General features: G+C 42.2%; 1 protein-coding gene and 1 pseudogene across 1 annotated transcript in view; one reads left to right on the forward strand and one right to left on the reverse strand.

The window, feature by feature from the left end:
* The window catches only part of ZNF81 (zinc finger protein 81), a 55,629-nt gene that overhangs the window by 20,046 nt on the left and 21,176 nt on the right, over positions 1–14,407 (forward strand). Inside the window, exon 3 of the mRNA XM_074324014.2 lies at positions 12,670–12,796. Coding sequence (XP_074180115.1) covers positions 12,670–12,796 — 127 coding nt within the window. The remainder of the gene's footprint in view (positions 1–12,669; positions 12,797–14,407) is intronic.
* Positions 8,175–10,339, reverse strand: LOC109439039 (polypyrimidine tract-binding protein 1 pseudogene; annotated as a pseudogene).

The raw sequence follows: 14,407 nt of genomic DNA on the forward strand, positions 1-14,407 counted from the left end.
TGGTAGACTGTAGGAAGGGCCAAGCCATAAGACAGTCCAGCTGTCGCCATTCTTCCCTTAACAAGCTATACATGACCTCCAGCTCGTGATTCAACCAACCAGCCAAACTTCTAACTATTTGCCTGGTTTCTGCCCATACCAGTCATGAATTTCTCTCCTTTCTCCCTGAGTATAGATGCTCATCTCTGTAACTATCATCTCAAAAGGGTTGGGAACCAGCCCTGCTGCCCACCGTATCTTAGTGCCAGTTGTTACAGTGGGGTGGACTTGAGGCTCATCACCAGACTGGTAAGGAAATCCCCCACGTGGATGAGAGTTAGGACCAATGAGGACCCTGTTCAGGCAGCTGTCTTTAAGCCTGCTTCCTGGTACTTGACATACAATAACTTACCCAGTTCCTTCCCGTTGACAGGCAGTAAAGTGGAGGACCATTTATTACAGTTAACTACGTGATTTGGTTAACACATTCACTACTGAGTCCCATGGACTTCCCTTAAATCCCTTTAATTGGCCCATGTGTTAGTTTTCTATCGCTGCTGTAACAAATTGCCACAAATTTAGTGGCTTACAACAGAAATTTATTATCTTATAGTTCTGTATTTCAGATGTCTAAAATAGCTCTCACTAGACTAAAACCAAGATGCTGATAGGGCTGCTTTTCTTTTGGAAGGTTCCAGGGAAGAATCCACTTCTTTGCCCTTTGCAGCTTCTACAGGCTGCCTATATTCTTTGGCTCATGGACCCTCTTCTTCCATCATTAAATCCAGAAGCAGCAGATTCGTTCTTCTCACAATGTATTACTCTAACTTCTTCTACCTCACTCTTAAACTTTGTGAGGACCCTTGGGATTACATTGGCCCCCACCTGGATAATCCAGTTTACTTTAGGCTCAGCCAAAGAGCAACCTTAATTCCATCTGCAACCTTAATTCATGTAATATAACGTAATCACAAATTCCAGGGTTTAGGATGTGGACATCATTGGCAGGGGAGGGGGCATTATTCTGCCTCTCAGAGGGCTACGGGGCCCTCATTCTTCCTTTTCCAGAAAAACACATCTGTGTGCAGCTCATCCTAATCACCGAAACTTCCAAGAACTGGGAACAGTCTGAGATTTTACCCTACTTGCAAGCTAACATGTTAGCCTGCCACAGTTTCATAGATGCTGGCAGAAGACATGAGACTCCTGGCAATAGTGGTAGCCAGAGTGTGAACATTTGTGCCACGTCTCTAAGCTTCATTTTTTTAAGGGTGATACAAAAAGGGTCGGATGATACCTACACATGCAGTGGGTCCCATTATAGGAGAGGAGCCCAAGTTTATGGGCCCCTATTCTTTCATAATGGGTAGTAAACCTGCCTGATATTTACCTGGAGGGAGAAAATATCTTGAATTCATTTCTAGTATAGCCTGCCCTTTGCTCTGGACTCTATCTTTTAAGGCTGTTTGCTATATAAACATCCTTGAAAAGATAGTTTGGTAAAAAGGCAGTCAGTGAGTCTCCTTGCAAGATGTGTAGTAATGTGAGAGACCCATGGAGAATTGTCTCCCAATAGGCTATCAGTCCGTTTTAATCTGTAAGAGAGCCAAGAGATTCTCTTCTCTCTTGTTCTTCCTGTTACTATTTATTTGTTGAAGAAACTGGCCCATTTGCCCTGAACTATGTCTTATGTCCCACATTTTTGAGTTTGCTAATTGTGTGGTGTTATTTAAAAGTTGCTACATTTCCATTTGAATGTGAACTGATAAATCTAGAGGCTTGATCAATTCAGATGCATTTTCTTTTTTGACAAGAATACTTCACAGGTGGTGTTGAATGCTTGCCAGTTCATCCCTCCAGGAGGCACATAATGCCTGGTTATCACTCGTGTGTTCAGGGGTTGTCAACCTGATCCATAGATTAGAAAATCCCTTCAGTCTTTCACATCATGGTTTTGGAAGCCATTGGTGATCCTTGCTTTTATTAGCATTTATTAGCTGAAATACTTCTGCAAATAATACATTTCCATAATCAACTATTTGTTTATTCTGAAATGCAGTACTTAGAGGAAGGATAATCATTTTGGTATAAAACTCAAGTAACATCTTTCCTGATATGTAAAATACTTCAAGGTGATCTAGTACTAAAAGAATTCATGCTATTTCCATGACCAGACTCTGCCATACTTCCTTAGACTTTTTTCTCATAATCACCTCCCAGAGGTATTACATAGTCTCCTCTCTCTCTTTTTTTCTTTAAAGTTGATTGGGGTGACAATTGTTAGTAAAGTTACATAGGTTTCAGGTGTACAATTCTGTATTACATCCTCTATATCTCACATTGTGTGTTCACCACCCAGAGTCAGTTCTCTTTCCATCACCGAATGGATAAAGAAGTTGTATATATACACAATGGAATATTATTCAGCAGTAAGAAAAGATGAAATAGGACCATTTGTGACAACATGGATGGATCTTGAGATTATAATGCTGAGCGAAATAAGTCTTCTCTCTTTTTTACAGACTTATTTGCTCTTTTCTTAATTACCACATATTTTCCTATTCCTACCCCATTCTCTTTGTCTTTTCTGGAGAATATTTTCCCCACTTATCTCCATCACACTTATTTTTTTCCAAGATTCAATTTACACTGTACCAACCCATGGAACCTAAACCAACACTTCCAGTAGAATTTTCTATTTTCTATTTGGGGCCTACAGTGCACCCTGGATATATTTCTAATATCCACTTTTGTTTTTTTTTGTTTCTTTGAAACTGAGCTATATTTGAAATACATTGAATTGCCCAGATCTTAAATGAATAGTTGGATGAGTTTTGACAAATACATAATTATCACTCAAATAAAAATAAAAATATAGTACATGTCCATGTCCATCACCCTTGAAAGTACACTCTTGATCAGTCAATATCCTCCCCCTGAGGCAACCATTTTTAAGATTTTTAATCCCTATAGATTAGCCCTACCTGTTCTTCATTGTTATATAAATAGAATCATACATCTGTGTTTGGCTTTTTGTAAAGTAACAAAATATTTTTGAGAGTCATCCAGGTTATTGTGTCTATCGGTAGCTGTTTTTTTTTTTTGTTTGTTTGTTTGTTTTTAAACTTTTATTGTTAGTTTCAGGTGTACAAACCAACATAATGATTAGACATTTATACCCCTCACAAGCTGATAACCCCCCCAATCTACTACCCTCTGACATCGTACACAGCTGTTACAAGTCCATTGACTCTATTCCCTATGCTGTACTTTACATCCTGTTATTGTATATACTGGGGATGCCAGAAAAATGTATACAAGTGGACACTTTGGTTAACATTGCTCAAGTAGTTTGCTGTAATCAGAAGTGTCTGGATGCTAATGGTAACCACTTTGAGCACCTCTTGTAATTGCAGAAGTCAAACGTGACTTGTATTCATCTTTTGTTATTGGTATATATGGAGTATTAGAATTTTAATACAGTTTTACTTTCTTAAAATGTGTATACATTTTTGGCACCCTCTGTATATGTTTAATTATAGTTGACATTCAGCATTATTTTACATTAGTTTCAGGTGTACAGTGCAGTGATTAGGCATTTATATAATCTATGAAGTGATCCCCCCGATAAGTCCAGTGCCCTTCTGACACCCTACATAGTCTTCACAACATTATTGACTATATTCCCCACACTGTATTTCACATCCCTGTGACTATTTTATAACTACCCATTTGTACTTCCTAATCCCTTCACCTTCTTACTTATCCTCCAAGCCCCCTCCCATCTAGCAACCATCAGATTCTTCCTCTGTATCTATGAGTCTATTACTGTTTTGTTTGCTTGTTTATTCTGTTCTTTATATTCCACATATAAGTTAAATCATATGGTATTTGTCTTTCTCAATCTGACTTATTTCACTTAAGTAGCTGTTTCTTTTTATTGCTGAATATTCCACTGTATTATGTACCACAATTTATTTATGCATTCACCTGCTGATGAACATTTGGAATGTTTCTAGTTTTTGGTTATCATGAATAAAGCCTGCTATAATTATTGTACAAGTTTCCTGAGGGTATATGTTTCCTTCCTTCCCTCCCTTTCTCTCTCTCTCTCTTTCCCTCCCTTCCTCCCTCCCTTCCTTCCTCCCTCCCTCCCTTCCACCCTCCTCTTTCTTTCTTTCTTTCTTTCTTTCTTTCTTTCTTTCTTTCTTTCTTTCTTTCTTTCTTTCTTTCTTTCTTTCTTTCTTTCTTTCCCTCCCTCCCTCCCTCCCTCCCTCCCTCCCTCCCTCCCTCTCTCTCTCTCTCTCCTTTTTTCCTTCCTTCCTACTACCAAGGAATGGAATTGGTACATTATAGGGTGGGGTTATGTTGAACTTCATTAGAAAGTTCCAAACAGTTTTCCAAAGTGATGGTTCAGTTTTACATTCCTACTAGCAATTTGTTCTTAAATTTTAGTTTTTCTAGTGTATTGCATCTTTTTTTGTGTGTTCAAGTATTATGTCTATTTTTAAAATTTGGGTTATGTGTCTTTTTCTTATTACTTTATAGGAGTTCTTTCTACATTCTGAATATGCATGTTTTGTATATGTATTATAGATATTTTTTCCCAGCCTGTGGCTTGACTTTTCATTTTCTTTCCTTTTTTTAAAGATTTTATTTGGGAAGGGGAATGGGACTTTATTGGGGGAATAGTGTGTACTTCCAGGATTTTTTCCAAGTCAAGTTGTTGTCCTTTCAATCTTCGTTGTGGAGGGCCCAGCTCAGCTCCAGGTCCAGTTGCCGTTGTTAGTTGCAGGGGGCACAGCCCACCATCCCTTGTGGGAGTCGAACCGGCAACCTTGTGGTTGAGAGAATGCACTCCAACCAACTGAGCCATCCGGGAGCTCAGCAGCAGCTCAACTGAAGGTGCCGTGTTCAATCTTAGTTGCAGGGTGCGCTGCCCACCATCCCTTGTGGGAGTCGAGGAATGGAACCTGCAACCTTGTGGTTGAGAGCCCACTGGCCCATGTGGGAATCGAACTGGCAGCCTTCGGTGTTAGGAGCATGGAGCTCCAACCACCTGAGCCACTGGGCCGGCCCGACTTTTCATTTTCTTAATGGCATCTTTTGGTGAGCAGAAGTTTTGATTTTGATAAAGTCCTATTTATCAAACTTTTCTTTTATGGTTGGTGCTTTTTGTACCATGTCAAGAAATCCTTGCTTACCCAAGGTTGCAAAGATGTTCTCTTATGTTTTCTTCTAGGGCATTTTTAGTTTCAGTTTTTATGTTTAGGTCTATAATCCAGCTCGAATTAATTTTTTTTGTTGACTTTTTGTGTTGTTTCTTTTCTATTTCATTCATATTTGGTCTTTGCTAGTTTTTTCTTTTACTTTCTTTGGGTTTACGTGGTGTTTTATTTTCTAGCTTCTTGAGGTTAAATTTTAGGTCATTTAAAGCTATAAATTTCCTTCTAAATTTGTCTATCTGTTTTGCATAAATTTCGATATGTTGTTATAGGAAGCAGCCTTCTAAGGTGGCTCTCAATGATCCCTACTTCTTGATATTCATACCCTTGTGTAATCCACTGTCTTCTGTGTGTGGGCTGGACCTAGTGACTTGGTTCTAATAAATAGTGATGCGATGTCACTTACAAGATTAGGTTATAAAAGACTGGCGCTTTCTGGTTCTTCTTGCTTGCTCTGATGAAGCCAACTGCCATGCTGTGAACTGCCCTATGTTGAGATCTACATGGCAAGGAACTGAAGGCAGCCTCTGGCCAACAGCCAGTGAGGAACTGAGTTACTTAGTGCAACAGCTCACAAGAAACTGAATCTTGTCAATAAGCACTTGTCTGAGTTTAGAAGTGGATCTTTCCCCAGTCTGTCTTCAACATGAATGTAGCCCCCACCAACACCCTGTCGGAGACCTTGAGTGAGAGAACACAGCTAAGCCACATCTGGACTCCTGATCCATGGAAACTGTGAGACAATAGCTATTGTTGTAACTCACTAAGTTTTAGAGTAGTTGGCTATGCATCAAACAGAAAACTAACACAGATTTTGGTGCTGGGAGTAGGGTGGTGCCATATAAAATACCTAAGAATGCGGGACTGTTTCAAATGTGGGTAGAGGCTGGAAGGACTTTAAAGAGCATATTAGAGAAATCCTAAATTGCTTGCACAGACTATTAATAGAAATTTGGATTTTAAGGATGTTGCTGCTAAGGGCTCAAAAGCACATGAAGAACATGTTTGAGAGACTGGACTATCCTTGTTATGGAGTAATACGTATAAACTAACACTGTTATGTGGAAAGTAGAACATGTGCTTAATGAACTTAGTGATCCATCTGATATTTCCAAGCAAAGTGTTGAAAGCACCTAGTTTCCTCTTTCTGCTTGTAGCAAAATATAAAAGGAGATACATAAATTGAGGGAAAAACTGTTAAATACAAAGGAAACAGCACTTGATGGTTTGGAAAATTATTAGCTTCTGCAGATAGCACAAGATACCGAAATTAAGAAGTGGCTTTGAAGCACTGTCGGGACAATGTGGTCTAGAAATAAAGCAAAAGATGTGCTGTACAACCTTTTGTTAAGACCTCAGAAAGATCAGAGGATTAGAGTATTCAGCCACACAAAACTCGTTGAAGCGTACCTCATAGATCTTCTCAGTAGAAAAGAGGGCTTCTAGGAAGCTAAAGAGTGTTCTCCCTTATTCCTCTCAGCAGGAGTCCAAGGTAGAGAATGGCTTATCTCAAAGAGATCTGTGGGTGCAGCTTTTGTCTAGTGGAGTGAATCCAATGAGAGCCATAGATGACCCATACAATTTTAGAGCAAACTATATTAGCAGAAACGCTACCACCTTAGACTGAAAGGGACAGAGACTATACAAAATGCAAAGAAGACCTTGGGCCCCAAAATTTTACTGGCAGGAAGCGGGCTGAGAAACCTGTTCTGCCAGCTTTCATGAAAAAAGAAGATGACTTAGAGGGTGGGACCAAGAAACCAGAGGGTGCAGCCAAAAGCCTTGAATTATTCTTAGGCCTTGAGACCTAATCATGGGACTCCTAACTTTGCCCAGCTAGATAACACATTTCCTCCAGTGGTATAGAAGTATCATTCAACTGTATTTTGACCTCCATTTCTTCTGTTGAGCTGCAAGTGGTCATTTAAGTCACTTTCTCTGTATATGTCATATGTCATTTTGGTTTCTTTTTCCTGGTAGTTTCAAAACCTTTTCTTCTTTGATTTTCAGTAGTTTGACCACAGTGTGCCTAGATATGGTTTTCTGTGGATTTATTCTGCTTGGGGTTTGCCAAATTTCTTGAATTTGTACATTTATGTCGGGTACCAGATTGGGGAAGTTCCTGCCCTGTATTTATTTATTTATTTATTTTGGAGTGTGGGACAGAGTTTATTCAAATCCATACAGACTGGCCACTGCTTACTACATCATGAACAGAAGAATGCCTGTGGGAAAGGCCATTGTTGCAAAATGGTTTTAATTCTGTTCTCTGCATTACAAGTCATTACAAGCCATGGGGCGGGCAATGGAATGTGCCTTGCTCATTACCACACTGAGCTTGTAATTACTGGTATGAAAATATACATCTGTGTCACCATAGAAAACGGCATTTGCTGCCCCTCGTGTCTTACAACAAGTAAAAAAAAATTGTAAATATTTACACCCTTGGCCCACCCAACATCGAAACTCAGGGGTCCAAACCGAGGGAGGGGCCGGCCAGCATGGGGTCTGTGCACAGGGATGGAGCAGGGGGTGCAGGGCGATGTGAGGAAAAGGAGGCAGTTAAGACTTGAGGGCCATTGTCCCACCTTCTGGGGTCCCAGCATTAGAGGCAAAGAACAGAAACAAAATTTTGGTCCAAAATTTGCAGGAAAAATAAACCCTGAAAGCCTAAGAGCCCTTGTCCTCCGAAACAGGGGGCAGGTTAGGTGTAAGGCATCTGGAGGTGTCAGATGGAGGCCTGGGGCTTCTAGAAGGACCTGGGCTCCCCAGCCCTTCCCCGTACCTTGGCATCTGCCCTGGAAACTAGGTTCTGCCCTGCGACTTACAAGGAATAAATTAAAAAGCACAGTATACAGTCATACAAGGAAGAAATTTAGATTACACTCATACCATTTTTATCTTGCTATGTAAACAGTTACCTAAAACTATTTCTGTTGCATATAAATGAAGAAAGATTAGGATATTTGGTCAACTGGAGACGTTGCTAGGCACAGGTGTGCGCACTGTCAAAGCACAACAGAGCATGACGAGCTCCAAGCCAAAGCGCCGGGGTGGGGAGGATCGCGCGCTTGATTAGATGAGGGTTGGGGTGTGGGCAGCCCCTGAACGGTGGCCTCCCACCACACCAGGCACATGATCCCTGCAGGAGGCTGTCCCCTCAGCCCCCAAACCCCTACCTGTTTGCTACTGCAAAAAGGCCCTGTGGGAGCAGCGGGTTTAAGGCACAAGAACGCCGAGTGGAGGTTTGGGAGCGCTCGCCTGCAGGCGGCAGAAAACACAGGCAAGGGGCCCGGGGAGCGGGCACTTTGCACAGCCACCAAGAGCCGGCAGCCAGCACCCCATCTCCCCAAGGTGAGCAAGGTGAATTAGATTTAATTTTTTAAAAATCAGGTAAACTGATTTTTCTTTAAAAATATAACATCGCTGGTCTTTTAAGGTCACTTCAGCTGCTTTTAAAGTGGCTTTTTGTGGAATGATGGAAGTTGTCGCCTGGCCGGCCAGTGCTGGGGGTAGGGCCCAGATGGTGGACTTGGAGGATACCCGCAGGTGGTGAGTCTTGCCCAGGTCATGGTGTGCAGCTCAGTGAGCATCTGGATGGCCTCCTCCGCTGAGCCCATCTCCATCTGTCCCATCTTGCGGTCCTTCTGGAAGCACTTCAACCCTTTGATGATGCCACCGTTGCTGGAGAAGAGCATCTTGAGGTCACCTTGGATATAGAAGGAGGGATGTTGGACAGGTGCAGGGTGGCCGAGGGCAGGAAGATGTTCTGGAAGTTCTTGGAACCCAGCTTCTTGAAGCAGTGCAGGAGTGAGTTCCCGTAGTCTTTGGTCAGGGCCTAGTCCTCCTGGCCCTTGTGGGGCAGCTGCACGTTCTGGTGCTTGGACAGCGTGATGTGCACCTGCTTTCCGTGCATCTTGTGCCTGTTCAAACAGCTCACGGCCAGTTGGGCCTGGCTCCTGTCTGCCATTTGCACTGGGGCGTTCTCCTTATTGAACAAAATCTTCACTTGCTGCCCATCACCGTACATGTTGAAAAGAATAAAGAGGCTTTGGGGTGTGACTCTCTCGGGATTGAGGTTGCTGACCAGCAGGATGGAATTGCCGGTGCCCCCCAGGCCAGCAATGGTGATCTGGCCCCCGGCAGCTGTAGCCGCCACTGATGACAGGATGTTCAGAGGGGCCAGGGCCCCATGTTTGGGACAGAGAGGCTTGCAGCCTGAGGAATGGCAAAGGTGGGTGGGAAACCAGCTCCTGTAGACATGGTCTGGTCCGGTGAGGACTGGCTGTCACCAGAGGGCAGGTCGGGGCAGCTGTAGTTTCGGCTGTTGTCGTTGTTGTACTTGATGTTGAAGCTGGTGAGCTTGGAGAAGTCAATACAGAATGAGCAGCAGGTGTTGTAGATATTCTGCCTGTCCAGGGACAGCTTGGCGTGCTGGGTGCTCACAGGCTCAGTGCACTACAGCAGTGCCTGCAACTGCTTGCTCTTGGTGAAGGTGATGATCTTCAGGACTGTGCTGAACCTGGAGAAGGCCTGGTGGAGCACATCCAAGGTGATCGGGTGGAAGAGGTTCTTCATGATGATCCTGAGCACCGGGCTTTGGATCGCCATCCCAGCATCCTCTTCAGCGACCAAGGCAACCAGAGCCAGGTTCCCCAACTAGATGGAGTTCACGGCCTGCAGGGAGCCTGGGCACGTGCCTGGTTGAGCAAGCTGTCTGTCTTCAGCTCCTTGTGGTTGGAGAACTGGATGTAGATGGGCTGGCTGTGCAGCACCGGCATCATCGACGTGTAGTAGTTAGTTGACCATGGTATTGGCAGTTTCCTCCATGTTCATCTCCATGAAGGCCTGGTTCTTCCCTTTCAGCATCAGGAGGTTGGTGACTTCCCCAAAGGGCAACCCCAAGGAGATGACCTCTCCCTCAGTGACATCACTGGGGAGCTTGTGGATATGGATCACTCTGGAAGGCATACCTGCACTTCTGTTGTCGCCTTGAACTTCTTGCTGTCACTTCCATTTGCTGCAGAGGCCGAATTGCTGCTCTTGATAAAGGATCCATTAGTGACCCAGGCAGAGAAGAGCTCATCTGATCCCCGCTTTGTGCCAACTGCTAGGTCTGGGACAATGCCATCCATTGCACACAGAGTGGAGGCACCAGAATGGCCATTATTTTTTCAAACATATTTTCTGCCCCTTTCCTCCTTAACCTTCTGGGCCTGAAGTTACATGTATGTCAGATCTTTTGATTTTGTCTTACCCATCCCTAAGTCTCTATTGTTTTGTTTTTTTCAAAAATTGTATCTCTACTTTTCAGATTGGATAATTTCTATTGGTCTGTCTTTACATTCATTAACTCTTTCTTCTGTTATTTCCATTCTGCCGTTAAGCCCATCCGGTGAATTTTTTTAGTTGCAGATTGTATTTTTCAGTTCTAGACTTTTCAGTTGGTTGTTTTTTATAGTTTCTATTTCTCAGTGGAGCTATCCTATTATTCACTCATTATGAACACATTTTTTTTTATGTTCTTGAGCATACTTACATGTAACTTACTGAGTCCTTTTCTGCTAATTTCAGCATTTGGATCATCTCAGGGTCAATCTCTGCATTTACTCCTAAACCTCTTTATCTTGACACCTTTCTGTCTCTTTCTATGTTGAGTTGTTTTGGATTCTATTTTGGTTGTTGTAAGTCATATATTGCACTGACTGGACCTATTCACAAACTAAAAGCTTAAAAAAGGTAAACACATCCAGAGCTATCCCCTCTTCTAAGCATCAACTCTCTTTAGTACATGCCTGATTTGGGTTGCTCCTCAGTATCTTCAGATAATAGTTTTTTACATTTTGTTCAGAGTTTATAGTTGTTATTTGTATGAGAGTTGGTCTGATAAAAGCAATTCAGTCATACTAGAACTTAATTTTTGTTAATTTAGGAGTTATTTTTTTTGTAGGATATGAGGTATGGATCAAGGTTTTGTATTTCCTCCAATACTGATATCTGTTTGTTCCAGCAAAATTTTTTTTTAAAGATTTTTTTTATTAGGGGAAGGGAGCAGGACTTTTTTGGGGAACCATGTGTACTTCCAGGACTTTTTCTTTTTCCAAGCGCTGAGCTGCGCCCTCCACAACTAAGATTGGACAAGTCAAGTTGTTGTCCTTTCAATCTTAGTTGTGGAGGGTGCCGTTCAGCTTCAAGTTGTCCTTTCAGTCTTAGTTGTGGAGGGCGCAGCTCAGCTCCAGGTCCAGTTGCCGTTGCTAGTTGCAGGGGGCACAGCCCACCATCCCTTGCGGGAGTCGAACCAGCCACCTTGTGGTTGAGAGGACGCACTCCAACCAACTGAGCCATTAGGGAGGCAGCTCAGCTCAAGGTGCCGTGTTCAATCTTAGTTGCAGGGGGCGCTGCCCACTATCCCTTGCGGAACTCGAGGAATTGAACCAGCAACCTTGTGGTTGAGAACCCACTGGCCCATGTGGGAATCGAACTGGCAGCCTTCGGAGTTAGCATAGAGCTCTAACTGCCTGAGCCACCGGGCCGGCCCCTTCAGCAAAATTTTTTGAAAAGACTTTCCTTTCTCCCATAAAATCACATTGGCACCTTTGTCAAAAAAATGATTGTCCATATACGTGTGTACCTGTTTCTGGACTCTGTTCTGTTCCACTGATATACCATCTACCTGTACTTACATCAGCACCACCCTGTCTGAATTATTGTAGCTTTATAGTAAGTCTTAACATTACATAGTATAAATCCAACATACTATGACTTGCGTTGGCTATTCTAGGTCCTTTGCACAGCCATACAGACTTTACCATCTCCTTGTCAGTTTTTTTACCAGAAAGTTAACAAATAATTGTTTGGACAAATACATGACAAAGAAGTAGAGTGTTTGAAAATTTCAGTAGCATTTAACCACCTTGATTTATATGTCATACGACACCTGTCAACAGCTGAATACACATTCTTTTCCAGGGACATGTGAAACATTCTCCTAGATAGACCATATGTTGAATCATACAGAATATATTATATTTTCTGACCACTATGGAATTAAATTAGAATGAGCAATAAAAAGACATCAAAAGAAAATGGCCATATTTTTTAAAGTAAATGAAAGCAACAGGAGAGGAAGCTATGTGAAGCTTTGCAAAATATATATATGCTTCCTTCTAAAAAATATAGAACCTAAATTTCCCCTTAAAAAGAACAACAAAATAGTATCAAGGTCAAATCCTGTACAAAATTATTATTTTTTAAAATGAAAAAGTAAATATTGTACACAATTAATAGCAAAAATTCATGATTTGATATTTGTAGTCTAGACAACATTATGTATAACTAGGTATTTAATAGGCATACCGTATGGCATATTATGGTGAAAAAAATCCTTACAAACAACTTCCTGTCTATCTTTTCCCCATTCCCCAGTGCTGACCATGTCACCTTGAACAGGCTTCTGTTGTTACAGGTCTCACTGTCATTCGAGGATGTGACTGTGGACTTCAGCAGGGAGGAGTGGCAGCAACTGAACTCTAATCAGAGACGCCTGTACCAGGAGGTGACGCTGGAAAACTACAGCCACCTGCTCTCCGTGGGTAAGCACAGCCACCCTGTGCATCTGCCAGGGGCCTGTCATGGGTAAAATTATGTCCCCCCAATAAAATATGTTGAAGTCCTAACCCCCGGTACCTAAGAATGTGACCTTATTTGGAAATAGGGTCTTTGCAGAAATAATCAAGCTAAAATGAGGTTGTTAGGGTGGGTCCTAATCCAGTATAACTGGTGTCTTTATAAAAAAGGGAAATCTAGACACAGAGACAGGCACACACAGAGGAAAGACAGTGTGCAGACACAGAAGGAAAAGATGTCATGTGACTGGAGTGATGCATCTATAAGCCAAGCAATGCCTGAGGCCACCAGAAACTAGGAAGAGGCATGCAGTTCCTTCCCAAATACCTTCAGAAAGAGCACGGTCCTGCTGACACCTTGATTTTGGACTCCTGGTCTCCAGAACTGTGAAGCAACACATTTGTGTTGTTTTGAGCCAGTCAGTTTGTGATACTTTGTTACAGCCACCCTAGGAAACAAATACAGATTTTTGTACTGGGAAGTGGGGTGCTGATGTAACAAATACCTGAAAAAAAACATGGAAGTGGCTTTGGAATTGGGCAGTAAGTAGAGGCTGGGAAGGTTTTGAGATAATTGACAGAAAAAGCCTAGATTGCCTTGAAGAGACTGTTGGTAGAAATATGAATGTTAAAGATGCTTTTGGTGAAGGGATTCAGAAATACAAATAAGATAAAATACAATAAAGTAAAAAAGATAAAATACATAGAAAAAAAGATGTTTTGATGTTTTTGGTAAGGTCTCAGATGGAACTGAGGAACATGTTATTAAGAACTGGAGGAAAGGGAATCCTGGTTGTAAAGTGGCAGAGAATTTGACTGAATTGTGTTTTCTAGGGTTGAAAGTAGAACTTGTAAGTGATGAACTTGGATATTTAGCTGAGGAGATAGTTCTGAGCAATATTAAAGGCGTGGCCTGGTTTCTCCCTGTGACTTAGAGTAAAATGCTAGAGGAAAGAGAGAAATTGAAGAAGGAATTGTTAGTAGAGAGGAACCAGAACGTGAATATTTGAAAAATTCTCAGTCTATCCACATTGTACAAAATGGAAAAGTGTGCCCTGGAAAGAACACCAAGAATGTGGCTAGACAAACATTTACTGAAGAGATTAGGTGTATGGATCTAATCAACCATCTCAGTAGAAATGCTGCCAGCTTGCGCTGAAGAGAACAGAGATAGGAAAAACTGAAAGAAGGCTGTTAGATTTCTGGGATGCTACAGACAAGAAACAGGCTGGTAAAGCTATTTGGCTGTGAACACGTGTTAGAAACATCAAGAAAAGAGATGAATGACCCCAGAAATGGTTCAGAAGTCAGTAGGGCTATCACTGCCACCATGGGCCCAGAGAGCATAGGCAAGGAAGGTGCGGGGTGACAGGCTGTCCCCTGTTTGGTTCCAAAGGGTGAGTCTCCTACTTGGTTTCAGGGCTGAGGGGGCAGGACCGCGGCCCAGGGCTGAAAGTGTAAGGTTGCCACGTCTGATTTGAAGTCATATCTCTCAACAGTTACACACTCTCTTCAAAGTTCTTTTAAACTTTCCCTTATGGTACTTGTTAACTATTGATTTCATGCAGGTATTTAGCC

The sequence above is a fragment of the Rhinolophus sinicus genome, chromosome 18 (genome assembly GCF_057876585.1).
Source record: "Rhinolophus sinicus isolate RSI-liver-muscle chromosome 18, RSI-T2T, whole genome shotgun sequence".
Taxonomy (NCBI): domain Eukaryota; kingdom Metazoa; phylum Chordata; class Mammalia; order Chiroptera; family Rhinolophidae; genus Rhinolophus; species Rhinolophus sinicus.